The sequence below is a fragment of the Porites lutea genome, chromosome 4 (genome assembly GCF_958299795.1).
Source record: "Porites lutea chromosome 4, jaPorLute2.1, whole genome shotgun sequence".
In the NCBI taxonomy this organism is placed as follows: domain Eukaryota; kingdom Metazoa; phylum Cnidaria; class Anthozoa; order Scleractinia; family Poritidae; genus Porites; species Porites lutea.
Genome location: NC_133204.1, coordinates 39,047,321 through 39,070,408, shown reverse-complemented (window position 1 = coordinate 39,070,408; position 23,088 = coordinate 39,047,321). Strand labels below are relative to the sequence as shown.

The 23,088-nt window shown below is 39.2% G+C and overlaps 2 protein-coding genes across 4 annotated transcripts in view; both read left to right on the top strand.

The window, feature by feature from the left end:
* The window catches only part of LOC140933545 (annexin A5-like), a 330,251-nt gene that overhangs the window by 301,350 nt on the left and 5,813 nt on the right, over positions 1-23,088 (top strand). For 2 of the 3 annotated variants that reach the window (XM_073383142.1, XM_073383144.1), the window contains exons 1-8: positions 14,844-15,112; positions 17,512-17,672; positions 18,086-18,191; positions 18,660-18,787; positions 19,939-20,022; positions 20,635-20,796; positions 21,274-21,367; positions 21,984-22,078. In XM_073383142.1, coding sequence (XP_073239243.1) covers positions 17,523-17,672; positions 18,086-18,191; positions 18,660-18,787; positions 19,939-20,022; positions 20,635-20,796; positions 21,274-21,367; positions 21,984-22,078 — 819 coding nt within the window. In that variant the 5' untranslated portion in view covers positions 14,844-15,112; positions 17,512-17,522. Of the gene's footprint in view, positions 1-14,843; positions 15,113-17,511; positions 17,673-18,085; positions 18,192-18,659; positions 18,788-19,938; positions 20,023-20,634; positions 20,797-21,273; positions 21,368-21,983; positions 22,079-23,088 lie in introns of those variants that run through there. The other variant, XM_073383143.1, reaches the window with a different exon arrangement.
* Positions 241-8,074, top strand: LOC140936059 (uncharacterized). Its single transcript, XM_073385641.1, has 5 exons — positions 241-271; positions 4,141-4,292; positions 5,025-5,162; positions 6,307-6,342; positions 7,818-8,074. Exons 2-5 carry the CDS (start codon positions 4,196-4,198, stop codon positions 7,964-7,966), a joined length of 420 nt encoding a protein of 139 aa, XP_073241742.1. The 5' UTR covers positions 241-271; positions 4,141-4,195; the 3' UTR covers positions 7,967-8,074.

Here is a 23,088-nt window from a genome sequence, read left to right as displayed (position 1 = left end):
AGGCATAATTTCTTTTCGGCGGGATACATTAATTAACAATTACATAAACATAAATTAGCGCGTATCATAAAAGATGTTTCCTTTGATGATGTTCCTTTAAGGTTTCGTTTGAGCACCTAAAAAGAATAGGTATTGGTCATGAATTATGGGTGACACTATTTAGCACTAATTATGAACAATGTAGCGCGCATTTATACCGATATAAATCATGCGAGTTCTACAGAATAAATCACTTTGTACCTGGAGTCTGCAGAGGCAACATCTCGCGAAGGTAAGTTTAGCGCACAGTTGGCTTTGATCAGTACGAAATAGAAAGTTGATTCTCTCGGGTTCACTTTAATCTTGCTTCAGTATTTTGAATGTCCCATACAAAGTACAATGTCTTGTGTGTGTGCTCCTCTGACAATCCAAACTTAGAAGACATTCTTTGCCAAAGATCACAGTTAGGCTAACTGTACAAAATTTATCATAATTCAGAAGACTAAACGAATTTATCATTTCGACCCAGCACATCTGATCTCCAGATTTATCGTGTTTTTTTCAAGTGGTTTAATTACAAAAAAATAGTTTTGAAGTTTCCAATTTTTTGTGGATATTGACGATATCACTGAATTTTCTTTCATCCGCCACGCGCGCGTGTATTTCTATTCAGATTTCTAATTAATGAGTTTTGTGAACTCGTTGCACATTTTCCCGAACGTTCTGAAATATTTACGGTGAAAGCAGTTGTTCAAACTGTAAAACTGTTAGCCTGCATAACAGGGGCTTTATGAACCACGCAAGGCAACGCGGAATGCGCCTGTTATACTCACTGGATGGCAGAAAGCGGCAACAAGCATCCTGGTCTTTTACATATCATCGCGCGAAATTCAAGGGGAATTATGAGGGCGGTCGACGGCGGACTCAAATAAAGTAATGGAAATGACATGAAATGCAGCTAGAGCGCTTACGGTTTGAAGGGTGACAAGCGCATTTCTTAAGTTCCGCCATAGTTATCTGAAGTCGTAAAGTAAACATTATTATCATGTCTACTCAGTATTCTCGTAGACCGTCCGCCCAGAAACTCGCATGAAAAATGGGCACTTGCTTTGAATTTCCCGCGCTTATATTTGACTGAGCTGAATTTGAGTAATTACTTACAATTTACCGCTGAGTCGATCAAACATTCTAGAATTGTACATACACTAATATGTGTCTGACAGCTTTAGTATTCTCACAAGATAGGCTTTGTTTAGGATCATAAGAAAACATTGTAGAACTAATAGACCAATTTCTCTATCCTTACAGTTCATACTTGGCCCAGAGATTTGAGTTGATAAGAACAGGTCGTCCGAAATAATAAATAACAAGACGCTACGGAGCGTACACTTCGGCGTCGTGGTTGTGGAACTAATTAATTGTAAATGCGGAGGAATAGTAAGAAATCAAATATGGTAAGAGTAAGGTGTTAATTTGTGAAATTATGGGATTTGTCAGGATATTCTGAAAAGAGCAACATCCAAGAGGCCTACTTGCCAAAAACTAGCATTTCGGGACAAATTGTCTCCGAGATATTAGCCCAGTTATGCTCTGATGACTCCATACAAATCCTTCTAAAAAAACAATTCTCTATTTTTCTTAGTCACATCAGGCTTCAAAAACAGCATAGCAGTCTCATGTACTGATTAAAGATATGTAAGGCATGGGTAAGGAGTCAATTACGTTGAGCATGGAATTGGCTAAAACTCAAAGTCACGAGTTCGAATGTTTTGAGGATAATTATTCACTGACTATCAGCACGCAGGGATGTCGGATTAACACAAGGAAGTTTAACACCAAAGGAACACAGCCTTTACAGAGCTTTAAAACACAGCATCCACCAACACAAACTTGACTTGAACTTTGAGTTAAACTAAACAGCCTCTACCAATAATAACAAACTCTCACTTGAACTTCAGATATCTTACGGCTTCCGCGAACTTGTAAACACAATACCTGAAAATCGACCTTCGTCACACTTGACTAAACACCAGTCCAACTCGTGGGAAAAAACTTAGTTCTTCAAAAGAACTCGCTTGGAACTTGTATACCGTTTGACATAAGGTTCTAGAAAACACTAAACAGCAGGCGAATAGTAGTAGCTTTTCGACATATTTTGTGATTTCAGTAACTGAGGCAAATCTGCTGACTCATGCTGAAATGTAAACATGCCCTAATTAATGGCTAATCCAAAAACGTAGAGAACGTTCGAGAAAGTCACGCAACGCATGAAAGCAATTTTACTACGTAACACTCAACAAAGACAAAATGTCTTTTTGCAGCATTTTGTAACTTTAAATTCATCATGAAACAGTTTGAAAGGAGGGCTCACTCGTGAAATGTTTTTCAACACTCGAAGAGAAATTTCGTGTCTCTGAGCGGCCACGAAATATCCTCTATTTATTCCTCGAGTAATTAAAGACTAAACTTGAAGTGATCTCAAGATATCATGAAGTAGTCCGGTCTCATTTCGTGAAATAGTTGAAACAAGCCGAAAAGTCACGAACTTGCACGCCCAATCTTGTCCCGAAACTAGTGCATCATTTCATAACTATTTTTCATATCCCAAACTACCTTGGGTCGCAGTAGCGCAATCGGCTAATCCCTCAACTTAGAGTCTCCTCTGATCTGACGGGTCACACAGGTGAGTCGGTTCAAACCCCAGGAAAGCCAAAATAATAATTCTTTCTTCCTCAAAAAAGTTAAAGAATAAATCAAAGAAATCGAAGTGATCTCGAGATATCTCGAATTAATTCGGCTCTCACTTCGTCAAATAGCCGAATAAAACCGAAAACCTACAGACTTTGCATGCCCAATCTTGTCAAAAAATTGTAACTTTGATACATTTCTGAGCGTCGCGAAACCTTTACTTCGCGCTCCGCCGAAGTAATAATAAAAAAATGAAGAAAATGAGCGCATACCTCCATTTGTCAGATGTGCTCCTGCATTTGTATTGAAAACCGAAGGGTTCATCCCATAGAAATACTTTTGGGGAGGTATAACCAGTCTCCTGTAGAAGTTCCCGTACAAATGGTAAGCGCCAATAACCTTGAAGCCCAAACCTCGAGCCCAAGCACAACTAATTGCACCAACGTTATCATATAGAAAGAAAACAAAAAAGCATGAAAGACAAAAAAGGAATTAATTAGCCCAAATTAAGTTTTGAGACTGGAAAAACTTCTGTGGTTCGACTGATAACACAGACTTCGACCTTGATTATTCCGGATCAAAATCCTCTTCCAATAAATGTTTAATGGCACATTAGCATCAATCGAGATGCGAAAACGTAAATTGGTCACTGTATACTGTGCCATTCTTTCGTCAGGCTAATTTCCTGAATAAAGTGAGCGTGCCTGATTTATTCCTATTCAGCCTCTTTAATTCCCGACTTTTCAGTATTTACGTTACTGCAATTAGGGTTCAATTATGTGTATATATTTTAATATTGGTCTACTTGCTGCTGACGTCACTGTGACGTCAAGATGGCCAAAATAAGAACAAAACCGTTCCCCTCCGCTGGGAAGTAGACTCTTAGTTTTCCACGCACATTCTGCCCGAAAAAATATATTGTTTCACCTCCAACATGGCAGCCTGGACACGTGGCTGCAAACCAAGAGCAGAAAACTTCAAATAAGGATGATTTTTGGCACGAAATAAGTGCATAAAAGCGGTTAATTAGCATATTGCCAAAAACGACATACGGCTAGAACGAGAAACCAACTACATGTACATATTAACTTTTTTTTAAAATTGGACAGAACACGTTATGCATATGTTGTAGTTAATTTTTTACCTCAGGTAATGTTTGTTTCTCTTTTGTTTTGGGGTATAGTAATGTTTGCTAATGAAGTTGAACCAAAGGAAAAATAAAAATTACCTGAGATGGAAACTGCAGCTAATACCGGTATATTATATTAGAGTCATTTTGAGCACCAGTGTTTTGAGCCTGTTAAGTCCCCTTAATTTCTAGCCTCCTTGGACTCGGATTGTCGACTCGGCCTGTTTAGAAATGAAATAAAGGGGAATTTATTGACCCCTAAGCAACGCAAGCAGAATAAAAAAAACCGTTTTTGGAATGGCTACTCTGTTGTATTTTAATGGCTTTTTCTCTATTACATCTAGGTAAAAAGGTAAAACAAAGCAGATTATTCAGGTGCTGTTTTTGCTGCTATTAACTATGAAGACTACTTGTTTTGTTATCGTTCTGTCGGTAATGGTCGTGTGTGTGACGTCACGCCGAATTTCCCGGACACAGATTAAGGACGTTTACGAAGGTAAGTTGAAAGAAACTGATTTTGAAACAGGGTTTGCTGTTTAGTATATTCATCTAGCATTCCAGCTGATGCGGATGTTTACTGCGGTAAGGCCTGAGCCACTCTCTCCCTCCTAATGCTTTTATTTCGTCGGTTATACTTCCACATGAGAAATTTCTACAATTTGATTGGCTTAGAGTAGTGGTATTTCAGCTTAATTTGAAATACCTACATGTGAAAATTACAAAATTATACTAGGCATGTGCCGCTGTGAAGGGCATGTTTTCAACCAATTAAGTCTGGGATCTGCGGGAATAGAAATCAGAGAGTTGGATCTAGAATAGGATATCATTTTTCAGGAAATTTAGCCAAGACTAGGGGAAACGGGAACTGACACTCCAAAATGGTGAGAGTGATAAAATTCTGCAAATCTTAATTCAATCGCAACTCAGTTTAATAGAAAAGATTTAGACCTCATTAATTTAATTCTGGAAAAAAGCGACTCTAGGAGAAGAAGATATTTTGGGAAGTGAGTCTCGTAAAGGGTAGCAAATTCAGCTGAAGTTAAATCTGAAAGTAAAAGGCTAAGGGTTCCGGAATCCCACCGGCACATCCTTACCGGAACATTCTACATCCCCCGGGAGATCAAGCAATACAAGATGATCAAGAGCATAAAAAATGGACTCTTTTAAGAAAAATTTTATCTGATGGGTGCTTCAACAATAAAGCTAGCTCATCATCATTTTTTTTTAGATCCCAAGGAATGCCGGCCAGGCTGCTACAAAGAATGCTGCGAGGTAAAACCAGGCGAGAACCTATGCACTCCTGAGTCAGAGCAGACTGACATTTGCAAATCCGAATGCCTTAATTGCCGTAAAAGATCATTTAAAGGTATGCAAATCATCCTGCATTAAAGAAAAAAAAAAACGTTTTTTCGGTTTTTTGACATTTTATAGCCACTTCCCTTGTTCGGCTATGAGGCCCGCACTGCAGAGTTTACCTGTTATCCAGAATTCAAAGCATGAAGTCCAGAATCCAAGACTGTCTTGAATTACCTTACATGGAGCGATTTTTGAACTCGAGAGAGACCATTTTAAGTTAAAATATTACGCCTATCTGGATAGTATTAAAAACGGAGATTTTTCTTCTGTTTTCAGAAGAGTACGTATCCACACGTAGCGCATTCAAATCGTTTCTGCCGATCCACACGAAAACGCCAAGAAGATGCAAATACGACAGTGGATCGGATGGACGGCATCATCTATTCGAAAACCTTCTTTCTCGTCCGACCACACAAAAACGACAATCCGGCGTTTTGAAAGTAACCATCTGGGGACCTTTTTGCTAAAGCCAGCGTTTATGATGCCCGAAAACGGAGAGAAAAAAAAAACTCCAATTCGATCACTCTTTTCTTTTCATTCAGGCTATGTGTCAGATCCGAGCCCATGTGAAAAAGGTTGCAAGAAAGGCTGCTGTGAGGGAGATAATGGCGAGGATTTGTGCATTCAGGGAAGCAAACAGAAGGAAATATGTGACGACGAATGCAAGAACTGCGAAAAGCGATCATTGCCGGGTACGTAAAATTATATCCTGGCTGCTTTACTGGACGGAAAAATATCTCAAAATTATAAGCTCTTATAGTCGCAATCCTCCTACCCCCTCAAAATCTTCATTGAGAAATTCTTCTCTCTGTTAATTTGAGAAGCGGTCAATTCTAGATGTGTCTCGCTATTCTGACACTGTATTTAGTAGCTTTTACTTTTCCAGGACCCTGAGATACAGAGCTATGAAGTTAAATAGTGCCTTGTTTAATTGTTTCAAGGTATTCGCATGAAAATCGCTAAGTGTATTTCGCGTGGTCGTTTAATGGTGTTTTAAAGTATTTAAAGAGAAAAAAAAAACAAGATTAATTTCCGTGCAAAATGTTTAAAGATGAAAAAGAGAATCCTGCGAACTTTATTAGACTGTTAGAATGGGTGGCCTGTGACGCATATTTGTGCTACATGACTGTTGGTTTGGCGACTTTCAATTTCAGGTCTGATGGCAAAACGGCGCCGCACTTTATACGAGAGTGAGTGACTTATTATGAGCGTAAATATTATGTTTCGCATGACTGGACTTTTACTTTTTGAACTGCCTCGTCCCCAGTCGCTTTCGGTCCTCTTTTTTTCCCCTCGCGCTCTGCACTCGCTCCAATCATATCCCTCTCGCGCTTTTCGCTCGTCTCCAGCTCTCGAGCTTCTGACACCCAACCCAACTAAGTCTTGGAAAGCATGTGGAGGAGGCAGCTTATATAATTTATAGTCGTCATGTGGCATATGGGGACTCGTCCACACGTATCTGGAGAATTGTAACTGAGTCAGGTTGAGCTCGCTACTACCGACATCAAACCCAGTCCAGCTAGCTTTTAGGGCGTGGATTGAACTCGGGGTCCTCCGGATTATGTTCCAGCATGCGTAAACGTTCGGTCGCGCCTCCTAGCAAAACAGGCCCTTTGCAGCTGGAGTCACGTGATCAAAATCTTTCCTTAGAAAAATCTATATTATGGGCTATAACTTAAAAAATGCCAGAGATGGAAAGAGCTTATCGAAAATACCAAAATGGCCAAGTTTGGGCCCCTGGGATTACAGAGTACTGTTTATACAGCAGTTTGAACTTTCGGAAAATTAAGAGGATTTGTATGGAAAATGTTGCTGGCCGGAGAACAAGGCCTTGTTCTCCAACAACTTTTCCCATACAACTCTTTTTATTTTTTTAAAAAAATCAGACTGTCATAAAATCTCATTCTTGAATGATGGGGGCCTCAAACTTGGCCATTTTGATATTTTCGACATGATTTTTCCATTTCTGAAATTTGCTAACTTATGGCCCATAATTTTATGAAAAGTAGGTCACGTGATGGCTTGGCTGCAAAGGGCCTATTGGTTAGTGGAATGAAAAGCGTTCGTTGATTTCGTAGGGATTAAGAATGCCACGTTCAAAATATGGCACTACAATCCTCTCTCTTTATCCAGGGCAAGAATGAAAGCAGCAGAAATCTAGAGCGTAAATTTATCTTTCAAATAGACTCTCTGAATCCCACGTTCCCAACAATGACGTAGCTGCGACCACCGATATATAACCTACACACAAAACACGATCCCCTTAATCTCGAAGAGCTAGCGCTGGAAGAAATGTTAGCTTTTCTATCTTCCTACATCAGTGAATGAAAAAAAATCATTGTATTTTACTCCCTCACCAACGCATCTCCATGAGTTTCTTTAAAACCTAACCCCTTCATTTATTTTATAAGTCCCAAGCTATAGGTTTATCTACCTGCAAACAATCCTTTTGTAAGCCTCACCCCAGATATACGCCCCCCTCTATCTTGTATTGAAATGAATTCGATTTTATAAGATTGGTTGTTCACAAAGAAAACGAGACTGGCTAATGGTGCTACCTCTCTTAAATTTGCTATTTCCTCTCAGGCGTTTTTCTAGTCTTTAATTTGCTTTCGTTTTTTTTTAAGTATTGTTTTGATGCTCTTCTTAAAATTTTAATTTTCAGCTCTCATGGCGATGGCCAGAAGAGAGGAAGGAGACGGAGAGTACCCATCTGAATCCAGTTATTACAAGAGCCCTAAATGCCAAGCTTGTCGGAAAACTGAATGTGGAGATGTAGATGAAATTGTATGTGATGAGATATGTGCGTGTTAGTTCATGCGCTGAGAATTCAGGTTAGCGAATATTCACTGTGGTCGATCAAATCTGAGAATTTGAAAAACTAAGCAGAATACTTGAAGGGGATCTTATCCTTGGCACTGCTTTTTTCGAAACAAATGAAATTTGCCTCCCAAACATTTTATCAAAAGTTTCAGAAGAAAACAATTAAGTTTGAAAACCAGTTAGGCAAACAACTTTTAACAAACCACCACTACAATCCGTTTCAACGATCTTCCTATAATCTGCTTATCCGTGGCTGTGTTTTATTTGCTGTGTTATTTACATCTTGTTCTAATGTTTTGAGCAGTTGTTTTTATGTTTAGCTCAACTTGGTGGCAGTTCTTATTGCTGTTTGAATTTTGATATATTTCGTGGCACAGCCCCTTTTAAGGTAGTCTGCTACACAGCCGTTTTTAGAGTCGTCACGCAACGCTCCTTCCCAGGGGAACGTTGCGTGACGACACTAAAAACGGCTGTGTAGCCGACTACTTTTAAGGCTGCGGGCTCCTGGATAAGTTAAAACTATATTCACCAATTCGCTGTCACTTTACAAAACATTTTGAAAGCTTACTCAAAAAGTTCTGACTCAGTCAACATTATACTTGGGCACGAATTTAAAGGATCTCAAGGAAAAGAATCATTAACAATCAAATTAAGGTAGTTTATTAACTGATTATTTCGTACAAACAGTGAAATAACAATACATGAGACTTGCAAAGAGAAAAAAACGTCTCAGACGGATGACCGCGGTGAATAGTACGTGTAAACATATAGTCATTATTTTAGAGATATTTTTAGCTTTTTTTGTGATTTGTTAAAAGTTCTTGAAGCTTGTCTTAGTATGCTTATAATTAAGTTAGTTAATTCGGATCATATTAGTTATCTGGGAGCTCCATTACTTATCGAGCACGGTCAATGGAGACCGGTTTCCCAAAGTAGATTGTTGATCGACATCGGTGGATATGTCGAGATCAATGACCCTGTATCAAGCTCGGTTGCTAAGATAACCAATGTAATGCATTAATTCGTAGTACTACTCGCCAGTCTATCAATAACCGCATGTTAAAAGGCCACTTTGACTGCATGCGCATGTTATTTTTGTATCGATCGAATGGCCTTTCAAAGTTAAGCTTTGAAACTTCAACCGTCTTTGAGGATCTCAATGGGCTGTTAGCTTTTACAGTTAATGACAGTTTCTTTCTGCTACGGTTGAAAGAGGACCCGGGGTGGGAGTCGTTAATCAGGAGTCGTATAAACCCCTTTCCAATGGCCTATCGAAAAATCAAATATAACATTGGATTCGTAAGCTAGCGGAAACATTTAAGCACGATGGGATGCTTGTACGCCGAGTTGTTTCGTCCAAAGTTCGCTTATATAGTGAAAACTTGTTGGAGGCACCAGCAGGACTGAGAGTAGCCTTAGCTTTTCTTTTCGCTTTTTTGCCACTCTAGCAATCTATTGTGAACTGTAGATTGTTATTAATGACAGTTAAGCAAACTCTACTTACGACTCCAGCTCCTTCGGTTTGATTTTTAGTATATTACCGCGGCATTTGGCTGGCCGGCGTCTGATTACGACCCCGACTCCGATTCCGTATTAGTCAAGCATTTTCGCGCGAGTTTGTCCAAGAAGTTTGGAATTCGCGCAATAACTCAATCGGAAAAGCTTGCTGCCTACGTTCCCGTGGCTCTGTTAATGAAAACTAGCCTCAAAATGGATTTCAATCAGCCTCAAACGATATGGCCTTAAATGACTTACTGTGGCTAGATTAGGAATTACGGCACCCTGAAATGCAATACTGCAACCGGATTGGACTTTTTAGGGATAAAGGTTTATTAAACCCATTGAGAGCCTCAGCGGTGTATTGCCTAGCTACTATTATCAATTATACTGCTAGGGGGCACTTGCTGAAATACATACAGTGTAAAAAGTGGAACCCTTCGAATTTCAAACTCATTAAATTTGTGCTTTTCGACAGTTTCTTTGTTGTTCTGTTTATTTTGTTTTTCATACATGAGAGGACACAGAGGCTTTTTACTGGAAGTACCATCCCACGCAGTGATGTTTTCTCCGCGGGCAGCTAATCTGACTTAATCCGATTTAATATGTCGCGCTCCTCGAAAGTGCGAAAATTTTCCTGTCGTGTATTAGATTTCAGATGCATTTTTTTTTAATCTTCATTTCGCGCCAGAATAAATTAGTTTGCGCGCAAAGGGCTCCTAAAAAATCACAAGGTTTGTCCCACCTCGAGTCCACCTTCTGGAGATACGCCGGCTTGGTAGCTGGAATACATTGCCGAGGCGAAGATCTGGCATTTTTTCCTCCTCGTCGTATTTTCTTCACGGCAAATGTTTATATTTGTAGTGAGAATGCAGCGCATATCGGTGGATTTTACTTCATGCGGCTTGCTACTTCTGAAAGAAGAGTGCCGGATTTCATCGTTTTGTTCATGTTTATTAGTGTTGGCAAATGTAAGGTAAATGAACCGACCACTGTAAGGTAAGAATTGAAGTTTTAAATTTGTTACTCGGCGAAAAATCGTGGAATGGGAATTCGTGAAACTCGTGAGTATTACCTCTGTTACCTAATGTCATGCGATGACTCCTCGCTTTTTCGATGCGTAACACGGATACAAGCGATAAATTTCTTTCGCAAAGTGAAGTATAATTTACTTAACGAGACCATTTGACGAATATTTCTTGTTATATGCTTTATTCATATTTTCTTGGCTTATTCAGGCTACATGCCAGGGGTTTGATGACAATGTTTGTGTGCTATAATTATGCTGATAAGTTTTTGCACCTTTATATTGAAACTCATGAGCCAAACGTTTGTAAACTCTAGCAAAACACTCTTCTATTATGGAGGAACTTTTAACGTCTTTCGGGGCCCTAATATGGTGTCAAATTTTTAGGGGAAACAAAGCTTGATTTTTGGCCAGACAGACTATAGCTTTTTTGTCTTTGAAGAGAGCGCGAGGCAAACGTCCGTGAGTACAGTGTAAGCCAGTGATTCTTTAGGTAGAGCTAACAAAGTTAACGTAGGCTGCACTTTAGGTGGCACACCCATGGGTGCAGTGTAACCCAGTGATTCTTTAGGTAGAGCCAACAAACATAGTCTGCACTTTAGGTGGCACACCCAAAGGTGCAGTGTAACCCAGTGATTCTTTAGGTAGAGCTAACAAACATAGGCTGCACTTTAGGTGGCACACCCATGGGTGTAGTGTAACCCAGTGATTCTTTAGGTAGAGCTAACAAACATAGGCTGCACTTTAGGTGGCACACCCATGGGTGCAGTGTAACCCAGTGATTCTTTAGGTAAAGCTAACAAACATAGGCTGCACTTTAGGTGGCACACCCATGGGTGCAGTGTAACCCAGTGATGCTTTAGGTGGAGCTAACAAACATAGGCTGCACTTTAGGTGGCACACCCATGGGTGCAGTGTAACCAAGTGATTCTTTAGGTAGAGCTAACAAACATAGGCTGCACTTTAGGTGGCACACCCATGGGTGCAGTGTAACCCAGTGATGCTTTAGGTAGAGCTAACAAACATAGGCTGCACTTTAGGTGGCACACCCATGGGTGCAGTGTAACCAAGTGATTCTTTAGGTAGAGCTAACAAACATAGGCTGCACTTTAGGTGGGACACCCGTGAGTGCAGTGTAACCCAGTGATTCTTTAGGCAGAGCTTACAAACATAGACTATACAGGTGGACATCAGATGGCAACAAGTTTTCCAGTTAAAACTTTGTCATAAAGTGTTACACCATGGCACTTCGACTATTTCATTATCGCGCTTGTTTTGACGCACAATTGATAGTCAGGAGAAGTCGTATTGTCTAAAACCATAGCAAAAGACAAATTTACACACATCACAGCGTTAAGGTAAGGCAATACACGGTATTTCCTTCAGGTACATTTACATTTTCTGTTAGGTTATAAGCGATTAAATCGCATGCAGCGACGAACAAAACGCGAAGCCGTCAGATAGTCTAGAACCGTGTTATCTACAGTGCTGTGCATTATTATTGCTTAACTAACTAACTACGCGCTGATGGAAATAAGTTTCGGCCGCTTTAAATTTTGAAACAATTCACTGGTACTGTATAGTCATAATACGTATTGGAGCGGAAAGTTAGCACGCGAGCAGGGCGATTCTGCTGTGGTTTCTGTAATGTAGAAGATATTACGGCAATGAGGCTTCCGAGGTCCGTTCTGGAAATCACAACTACATGTAGGATGAAATGCATTCTGCGTGCAGACGTCTCCTTTTCCAGGTTAGGTTAAATAAACCGTACCAACGGTTTGTTTGACAAAGCTCCCGCGAGACGGTTTCTTGGTGATTTTATTAATTTTTCCGATCCATTTTTTTTTCAGCTCTATTTTCGCGGCTTTTGCGATACAAACTAAATTCACTTTTAGTTGTGATGGCATTACACTGCTTAATCATGACGGCTTTGGAAGAAACTGAATATATTGCGCTTCGCGATTTCGCAAAATCGCTGCGAGAATTAAAAAAAATTTTCTTCCAAAAAAGCGTTTTCACGCTTCTTTCTCTAGTCAATTATCTCGTTTGTCTCGTTTTCTAAAGGTCCTTGAGAACAGAATAAGACAATATTTTATTACCGACAACCTAAAAACCTGATTTTTGACCAGATCGAAACAAAACTGACCTCTGAAATGGAAGAAGAAAAGCCTTTTATTTTTGCCGGCTTCGGCCCGCCGACGCGATCGTGTCTGTTTTGCTTTCATATGATGACATTTTTCTGACAGAAGGGTGTCGGGAGAAACACCTCGCGCTGATCATACGTGACAAAATCCGCCGCGCCTAAACTAATTAAGAAAAGTCTCCTCGAAAGCTCCATACAATTCCTTATAACAAAATTATAAGGAATTGTATGGAGCTCTCCCGGATACTTACAGTGCAAGCCCTTTGTGTCCCCTCATGAACAAGGGGTTACCTACTCCACACAATATAACTGTTTCTGTTTGTAATTTCCTGCCGTAAATGTATGGCCATTTGCTATAGGTTTAGATAACATTACCAAGGACTGCGTCCTCTGAAACGATCCGGCATTGCTAAGCAATTGAATGAATGATTATCCTTTATTTAAACACCATCCGTTAAAGCAGTAAATTGCTTGAGGGGTAGCCTGCGTGGCAGGCGTTTGAAAGGGAAGGGAAAGAAAGTTTTAGGCGCGAGAAAAACGCGAGATGCGCGAAACTCTCCCTCCTCGCGTGCCCCTATTCTCTCGCGCCCAAAACCCCCCTTCCCTTCCTTTTCAAACGCATATAGATTTCCTTCTTGTGGTGTTGAAGAGTTGGCCATGCACTATTTGTGAAGGTCGTCGAGGGCTTTGTTCAGTAGATTGCATGCTTCATCAACAGTCGATCCAATACTGTAAATTGTCGAGTCGTCAGCGTACAGGTATAGGTGCCAGAAATCACACTCGCTTCAAGTTATAGAGAAGAATATAAATACTATGAGAGACACAATCGAAAGCTTTGCGGAAATCCACTGTAGCAACTACCAAATTGTTATCGATAGCTGGTCTACAGCAATTTTTCAAGTATGGCTTAGCTTTAATTTATAGTAGTCCTTTTGGTTAAAAAATCGGAGAATTTAGCCCACATAACAGGTTTTTATATTCTAGCTAAGCGCCCGACAGGAGTAGGCAAGCCAAGCGCGAAGAGCGCGAGACGAGTTTGTTTTTGCGCTGTGAACTTTGAGTCGAGGCAGGAGCCCAGAGGCTGTCTTCCCATCGTCCCCCACGCGCTCACTATTTTAAAATTAATATTATTTCTGTTTTATTGGAATCTGTGCGGAAGAGAGGGAGTTTGTTCATACACGTAGCTGGGGGAGTTAATCATGGTCATCTTGAATTTCTTCGCGATCGGGATTAGACTGGCGTCGAGAGAGCAAGATTAATGAAAATTAAAGTAGTGATGACGGGAGTGCATGAATAAAAATTAGTCTCTTTCTACCAGCGCGAACTTTGACTTTTTGCTGGAGCCGGGCATATGGTGGAGTAAGTTTGGGACCGAGATCACGGTATGCGAGCTGTCTATTTGAGGGGGTGTTTGATTGAGACTGTCAGTCCTGGTGTGTCAGTCAACGGTTAACCCCGCCGAATCCTACCCTCAAAATCGCTGAAACCTTTATCTTGAAACGTACTTACAGGGAAACAGAACACGACAGGCAAAACACTAAAACGTCTTTTTACCTTTAATCCCGTATAATTTTCGCGATCCTCCCTGGGGGAATTACCGTTAACAGCAAGTTGAATTACGCCCGGGAGCGAAAGAGTTCTTGTTGCCTCGTGTCCGTTTTTTCGCATTTTTATTTGCCCATCGTTGTAAAAAAAATATGTACATTTGGTATTCGTAGCTATATATGAGCAGGAGACTCAGCAAGCTCTGCTAAGCTTTTCAGAGGAGATCCCCAACTTTACTTATCAATTTTAAAAATTACGATCACATTGTTTGGCGCTTAATATTACAATATGAACTCTATCGAATTTTAATGAAATGATGCAAGCTTATCAATTTTTGGAATTCTTACTGTGAGTGATACTGTATATATTTCTTCATCGTCTTTTTAAATAATGTATTTTTCTTGTTATTGCGGAGTTTCACAAGGAATAATAAGCCTTTGGCCTAGTTCTTGGGAACGAAAAATAGTGTAATTTCCATGTAATGCAATATCCCTTCCGAGGTTTGGGGATTATAAAAGCAGAATTTTTGCGTCAATCTAGTCCCTAGTCCCTAGACAGGGGACCTCAGAGGGCACGAGACTCGGGACAAACTCGGGACAACTCGGGACTGTAGTACCTGTTACCAGTCTCTTTCCGTTAGTGCATTTGCAATATTGCTGACTTCAAGTCGAATCAAGGAAGTCGAATAGAAAGGTTTGGCTAGCATTTTTCACATTGAGCGTAAAAATTACCTCTGGTTGGAAGTCATGCGACGAAAAGGCTAAGAAGTCTTACAAGCGAGTGAAGTTTTACGGCTTTTTTCAGCGTGGTGTTTTGATCTGATCTCGTAATCTTGCATCTGTTCAGCCTTTCATTCGATTGATCGCGGTGACAGAGTTGCTCATCGATTTAAAAACTTGTACATTGTCTTGTTCACCTTTTGCAAGTAAGTTACGTAATATTTTATAGTCGATGAGGCTGTCTTTTGTCTGTTCTTTGATACAGAACCTTGCAATATCCGTGTAAATGAACAGTTGAATGAAGTAAGCGACGGGCAGTTTCTAAAACTAGATGCATAACGTATTAAGACTTATAATCCGGCTGACTTTAATTACGTATACTAAATGAGTAAGCAAAAGGTTTTGTCGACAGGTGCTTTGATTGTCGGTCTCTCGATTGTTTTTGTTTTTTGTTTTATTTTTACTATAAAGCAACTCTAGATGCATGTACATGCAGTTTATCATGCTTGGCACTGTACAAGACAAGTGAAAACAAAATAATGAAGAGTCATAAGCTATTAAATTAAAAAAATTTGTCAGTGACAATAAAACGTGTCATAAATGAGAAGCTTAATATTGACAATATTTTCAGGCCTGTTTGGGATTGTCACCTTCACGCTTGTCATTTTTTCATTGTTGTTTTGGTATTCTGCACATTTGAAGTTTGATATCTGATACTTTATACATTTTTTATTAGCGCTCAGTGGTGTTATCAAGTTTCATATAATATTGTATGATGAAGTTTCCCAGTCTCCAGTGGCAACTGTCATTTGTTTCTTAGTGTAATTTGTGGTTTTCAATTAATATACCAATAATTGCATCTACATCTGTTCTTTCAAACCCTTGAGTTTGAGTTTGAGTTTATTATTTCCCATAATATTACACAGTACATACGGTGTGTTACAATGTAATAAATTTGGGAGGAAGACTAAAGAAACCCTTACGGGCTTTTACAAGTAGTCTCCCTGAAGGTAACAAAAGATCTATTGAAATTCATTGAAATGGTATCAGTGAAATAGATAATTCACGGACAGAGATACAATAATTGACCTTACACATATATTACAAATATTTCACTCTGTACTGAAAACGGTACACAACACAATGTAGGACATCTTCTTTCTTTTGTGATCACATGTACCTGTTATAAATCTAAAATCTGGACAGCTGGGGAGATTATAATTTTGATGATATTGACTTTAGAGTGAACCTTTGCTATTTAAACTCAGACTTGGTTAGCTACTTACTACTGACCGGACATGATCACAAGACTGTTGGCCATCCCCAGAAAACAGCTGTTTGGATTTGAATTTTGTCTATCTTATGTTAGCCTGCATTACAGGCATTTTACGAGCCAAGCGAGGTGAATGCAGCATTTTGCATGAAGTGTGAGATGAGTGCATGTGAAGCGCGAGGCAATTAAGAGGACGAGAAAAAATAAAACGCCTGCTACCAGTCCATTGTTCAGGCTCTCAATAATTATTATTGACTGAAGGCCGTGGTGTCAAAAGGACCAATCAAAACGCGATCCAATATTTGCATGAAAATTGTCATCTTTCTGGCTAACTGAAACATCTGCAGTAAGATAAACCACAGGAAATAAAATTAAGACTGCAGCAAAGCTTATGAGCAGTGTTTGGCCTGTCAACACTTTATTTCAAAAAGGTGGTAAGTCAGGCTTTTTCCAAACTCAGTTGGAAGCAAAATTATCTAAGAACATCCTTTCTCTTGACTTTGGGAAAAAATTTAAATATATTTTCTTTTGTTTTTCCTTAAGTTTATATCTGGAACATTTGGAAATAAACGAAGGAGTAACTACAGAATACCTTGCCACTTTGAAGCTGTATTCCCGTCAAAAGAGCTGGATAATTAAGTGGATACACTATTATCCCTTTTATACACTTTTCCTCCTCAGTCTACTGTGTGACAGCCATTTTGATCCAGAAAAACATGCCAGAATTTCGCCAGAACAACACATCATCAATTAACTAATTTATTGGAATGTAACTTTCATGTAGTAAACATGGGAAGAGCCAGAACGGTGGGTTTGCCGTTGTGATAACCCATGCGGGATGTTGGGAGAGCACGAGAAAAGCAAGTGTAAATTATGAGCTGAATGCGAGTAATTTACAATCTTTTCGAGTGTTCTCACAACATCCCAAGTGGGTTATCACGCCGGTAAACCCATAGAAAGTGTGGTCTATTGCTTTTATAAAATAACTTTAAGTCTGAACTATGAGTTTACCGCCACAAGACACCATAGGTTCTTAATCAATCAGAATGCACGTACTATCTTAGTTATTTTATATGCAATGTGCAAGCCAGGAGAAAACACTTACATATCCCTCAGAGCTCTATACTGAAAAAGAAAGGATTAAAGTATTCTTCTCTCAATTCCCTTTGTTTCAGATTTCCACTAGGAGATCTCTGATCGATACCAAGGCCTTCTAGCTTATGTGAAAACGTGAAATTGTGCTGTGTGTGTGTGTGTGATCACAAAGTAGACATTGAAATTGATTTTATTGTGGCTTCATCTACTCTTACTTTCTTGTTTTCTTTCTTAAAGGAGCTACTGAAATGAGTTATCCACCACCATCTGGGGGCTTTCCCATGTATGGGCCTCCTCCTGTACCAGGGGGAGGATCCCAGTATCCAGCCCCTGGAGGACCACCACTAGGATTTGACAGCTACGCCAGCCAACCTTCATATGTAGGTGCCACTCCTGGGGTAAGTGTAATAGTTTTAATTTGCCTGGCTATTAAGTCATCTCTCTTTCGGCTGTGACTGAAAATTCAGATAGGAAAGGTCTTTCTATGTCCTTTACCAGGACTGCCATTAAGTTTTGAACATGAAATATTTTAGCTGTAGCATCCTAAAACACAGCCAACGAACATGTAACCAAAGGTCCAAAGGGCCTGAGTGTCTAGGGGGGTGGGCCTCAAACATGGCAACATTCAATGTTGGTAGGCTTGCAGCACCTTTATTAAAATTGGTGTTGTTATTAATACATTGGTCTTTGGCTCTCTTAATACCTCTTAAACAAGCCAAAGTATTATGAATTACTTGTTTGTTTTTGCATAGTAAAATCATTTGTTAAGACCTTAAGTGACTGAACAGTCCATGCATTTTGCCCACCACAGTACCCACCTGGTCCAGCTATGCCCATGCCCACCCCTGAGGGCTCTTCTATGTATCCTGGAATGCCAGGTCAAATGCCAACAGCAATGCCTCCCCCTATGCCATCAGGTAAGTTGAAATGTATTTCAATAGTATACTGTCTAGTAGGTACACTGTAATTAACAATAATTGAAAAAGGCTGAGTATGATTTAGAGAATTTTGTGGAGGTCGAGGAAGTGGATGACACCCTCCTAGATCGGTGTAATTCTTCAGATCATATGAAAGCTGTATCCAATGATTTATTGTTTTGTTAAAAAATTTATTCAAAATAATTCCTAGAGGACTTCTGACTGTCTTGCATTGCTCAAAACACCTTTGCTTGTAAGCTCCCAGCTTAAGTAATGCAACTTGGCAGCAAATGAACTGCCATACTGGTGACTGAGATCATGTGCTTTAATTTATAACTGTAATGTATAGATGTTTAAATGACCGGATGCATGCTTTATGGAATTATTGAGTTACAAAATTTTTCTGACTTCATGGTGCAGTTGAATGTCTTATTTTTTTAAATTTGTAATAAATTAATAAAACAATAGGTATGCCAATGCCCTCTCCTAATGCTGGGATGCCTGCACCACCACATGCTGCTGGTCCTTATGGGGCCCCTCCTTCCATGCCACAGCCTGGCATGGGCTATCCATCTACTGGACATTTATCATTTGGGGTGAGCTTAACATTTATCTTAAAAGGATGTAGCGTGTAGAGCAAATATGCAACTTTGGTGAAAGATAGAGAAGCAATGATTAATGTACAAATTGTTCATTGGTAAAAGTGAGACAACATTTTTTTTTCACTTCTATGTTTAAGCTATATAGACCATAGTAAGTATTATGATTAGTGTTTGCTACATGGCTACAAAAATGAATACTGTCAAGAATTAGGTAATTATTTGAATGACAAGGTAACTTCAAATTTCACCAGTATTCATGCATAGAATGCAGGACCAAATGACTATTTTATACCTTACTCACCCGACATTAGACCAGTTTATAACGAGAGTATAAAATTCATATAAAAGTTGAACCTGACTGAACAGGGTGTACATGTTCTAAGTATTATTTTACATTGTACTCACTATTTATCCTCTCATCGGCTATAAGAACCTACAGTTAATTTTGGAAATCTGGGCAACCTACAGATTAGTTAGTCATCTGCTGGCAGAAGTGACTAATCTGTAGGTTGGGTGTGCAATGCATAATTTCCAAGAGCAATCAATCTGTGTTCCATGCGATGGTTTGTTTGTTGTCATTTTCTTTAAAACAAACTACAAATAAAACAATATTGTTAGATATGTTTTTTTGTTGATACCAGGAATAATTAAGGTCTCAGTACCGGATAAGTGTTATCAGCCTCAGCCTTCAGCCTGGCTGATAACACTGTTTTTATTAAAATACCTTGGTCTTGACATTTTGGAAACCTCATCCGACAATCATGTAAAATCCATTGTTATATTAAACCAGTATTCAACCTAGTTTGATTTAAAATTCCCTTTTATTTTCTATCCTTAATTAATCATAGGAGACAAATGGAATTCTGCTTTAATCCTTTCCCTGTACAGCATACATGTTACAGGTCAAAATAATATTAAAATCATGTTAAAATTTTTTAACCTAGGTTGTCATTTCCTTTGTCTTCTAGCCCTTTAAATTCATGAATAATTAGTGCTAGGAGACAAAGGTTAAATTGAGAATCAATTTGGGTTAAACAGTTTGAACCTGAATTAATAATTTTGACCCGTAACATACCCACCTTACATATTTTGGTTAAGATGTGCACTTATTTTAAAATAGCTCAGTTTATCTTGAAATGTTTTAGGGTGCAGCAATGGCCACTGCTTCATTTCCAAGCCACTACAGGAGTCAAGTTGGTCCACCTCAACCTCAGCCTAACTTGTCCATGGTTAGCTATTGGTTTTTCACTTTGGTCAAACCTTCAGTCTGTGACATTTTCTTTCTTTGTTCAATTAATGGTCTTTCCTTCCCTAAATCCGCTTAAAGCGAGGAAGCTTAAGATTGCTTGCATGCTACATACTTTCAATCTGTTTCAGTAGTACTGCAGAAGAATTCTCACCAAAGATGCATCTCTCCTGAACCCAACAAATAAATTGACAGTGGAACAGCAAAGATAGTGGCTGGAAAAATCATTATTGTATTAACCAAACAGTTTAATGGTTTTGCAGGTGCATTATGCTTACTGGTACACTATTTTCTATGTCATTCTCTGCTAATTTTCAGGTTTTGCAGAGAATGTGAAGACATGACAGTTACTTTTACTTATTTTCCTCTATGAACCTTAAATATCTTCAGGGACTGGACCTGAGCTCAATACTGAAGATAGACAAACAAACAAATTGGAACTGTCTTAAATTATCTAAAAGAGCTTAGATGTCTACAATGAAATAGCAGAAGCCATATCTTGGTCAGAAAGGAATGACTTGTAAGTGTTTTATGCTGCAGGAAATAGTACAGTTATGTACTACTGACTTAAGACGTTCTGTCACGTCCTTTGTAGGCTCCACCTCCGAGTGCTCCCCCCTCTGCTGGCATGCCATCTTCCCATCCTCCACCCCCTGCAGCAGCATCATCTTACTCAACCTCATCCTCATACATGTCATCATCATCATCGTACTCGTCACACTCTACATCCACCACCAAGTCTGGATCAAGCCATCAGGTACAAATTTAATGATCATTTAATTAGTTAATGGCAATTAAGTTGTATCAGAATCGCCTCATCATGTAAGGTGATCTAGAGTCTGGAATTGGAGAAAACTGTGCTTGTAGAATCCAGATTCTGAAAAAATTTATGCTTGTGGAATCCGGATTCCTAAGCTTTGGAATCTGTAATTCAATGCAGCTCAAGGAATCCAGAACTCTGCTAATGAATAGAAACCGGAATCCTTCTAATGATTAGAATCCGGCAGAAAACCAATCAATCTATCAATCTATCATCTTGATTTAACGAGTCCAAAACATGTTAACTCATGGCTAGTTAGAGAGTTGTTATTTAAAGCATGGCCCAAAACTGAAATCAAAACCTGTGCCATTGTGTGTGTCTCTATGTATAGAAAGGTTTATGTTTCACAATTTTGTCTAATGTTTGTGCGATCGGCGTTTCCAGTTAACCTAACTAAATTTTTTTTTTTTTCAGTCTTCAACCAAGCGAGCATCTGTCAAAGTTCGCGAAACAACTTTTGATGCGCAGAAGGACGCTGAAGTGTTAAGGAAAGCTATGAAGGGATTAGGTATAAAACGCAAAAATGTCCTCTAAAGTCTCTCTATGGACTCTTATGCCCCTCTTTTCCCCAACCTCCTTCACCCCTGGGACTTGCTTATATGGTCACATGGCTGATTCACACTAAAACACGTTTGAAAATAATTAACTTATACACACCTCAATCAACCTGGACCGCGTCCCTTATACCGCTTGTGACGTCATCATTATTATACATCGTTGAAACTCGACTTGTGCAGGAAGAAGAGATTTTTCGAACCATACCCAAATGAGTGCGATTCAGTCAAAGAGGCGAGAGAAAAACGCAAAAAAATTATGTAATTTGGAACAGATGATTCTGCGAGGAAAATCTCGTTTTTTGCAGTACCCACCAGTACACTTCCTTCCAAATAATTTCGGGTCCTCGCGGGGTTTGGGGTTTCGTGAAAACGCTTCCCAACCTAATAAAACATGGACCTGGATTGAAGATTTACGTTTCTGGTGTGTACGACTATGAGATCGCCTCATTCTCCTACTCGCAGAGCAAAATGTATATATGTGCAAAAGAAATGCATGTGAGAAGAATGATATTCGGCTATCAAAGAAGTTTTCGTAGATAATTATGCTCCTTTTTATCCGTTCTGTAGGATGTGATTCCAAAGCTATTACTACGTTGCTTTGTTCGCGAACAAATAGCCAGAGACAACGGATTGAGTTAGAATACAAGACAATGTATGGCAGGGTAAGCCTTGATGCTTTCCGTCTTGTTATGTTAGTGCGCGATGTTTCAGCATCAGGTAGCTGTTTGTTGGCTAAGATTTATCCACTCAAAATCCAAATTGATCGCAATAAGTTCCCCCCTTGAAATGTGGATGTTTAGTTGATGTTCAAAAGAATGAAGCACCTGGCAACACAAGATAAATTTAGTTGATAACACAAGAGCATTTTTCACCCATAACTTGAGCTACATGTCGTTCTAATGGAAGTTAAGAAGACGACGTACTGACGACGTTATTTTGCGCTACAAAACAGAAGAACACGCACAATATGCTAGCGATCACTTGGTTTTAAATCGGTTTGACAGCTTAGCTAGAAAAGCGAAAAAAACCTGTCGCTCGAAACGGACAAGACGGAAACGTTGAACAATGTGATCATTACTGGTGGTTTTGTGTGTTTATGATTATTCTGATTATTTTTGGAATTGTCATTTACTGGATAAACAAGACTGGATAAACAGGGCAACTCATTTTCAAGATTGGGGGCCAAAGTATGGAATTGCATACCTTCTAGGATTAGAAATCTCCCAAAAGAAAGCTTTAAAAAAGAAAATACATGACTGCTTGCTTCAAATCAAAACAAACGACTATCCTGATATACCTACCTTATTAGGACAAATGCAACATATTCAAAATCGTCCGTAATTCACCCACTTGTTATCTTTGTACTGATCATCTTAATAGTGTACTTATAAGCTTCTGACTTATTTTCTGTATTCCAGCTAATCTCAGCTTTGCTTTTAACGTAACCTTTCTTCTTTTCCTCACCTCTTGTACAACTTAATTTAAGCTTAAATACCTTTTTTTGACCTGTTGATTTAATATAATACCATTTGGAGTGTGTATTTTGTTTTATATAGTCATTGTCCACCTAGGCTAGCCTTTGCAATTTGTGGGCAGTGAGAAAATAACTGAAATTATAAATATCTGAATAAACTAATAGTCAAATGAATAAATGAAATGAGTACTCAGTATT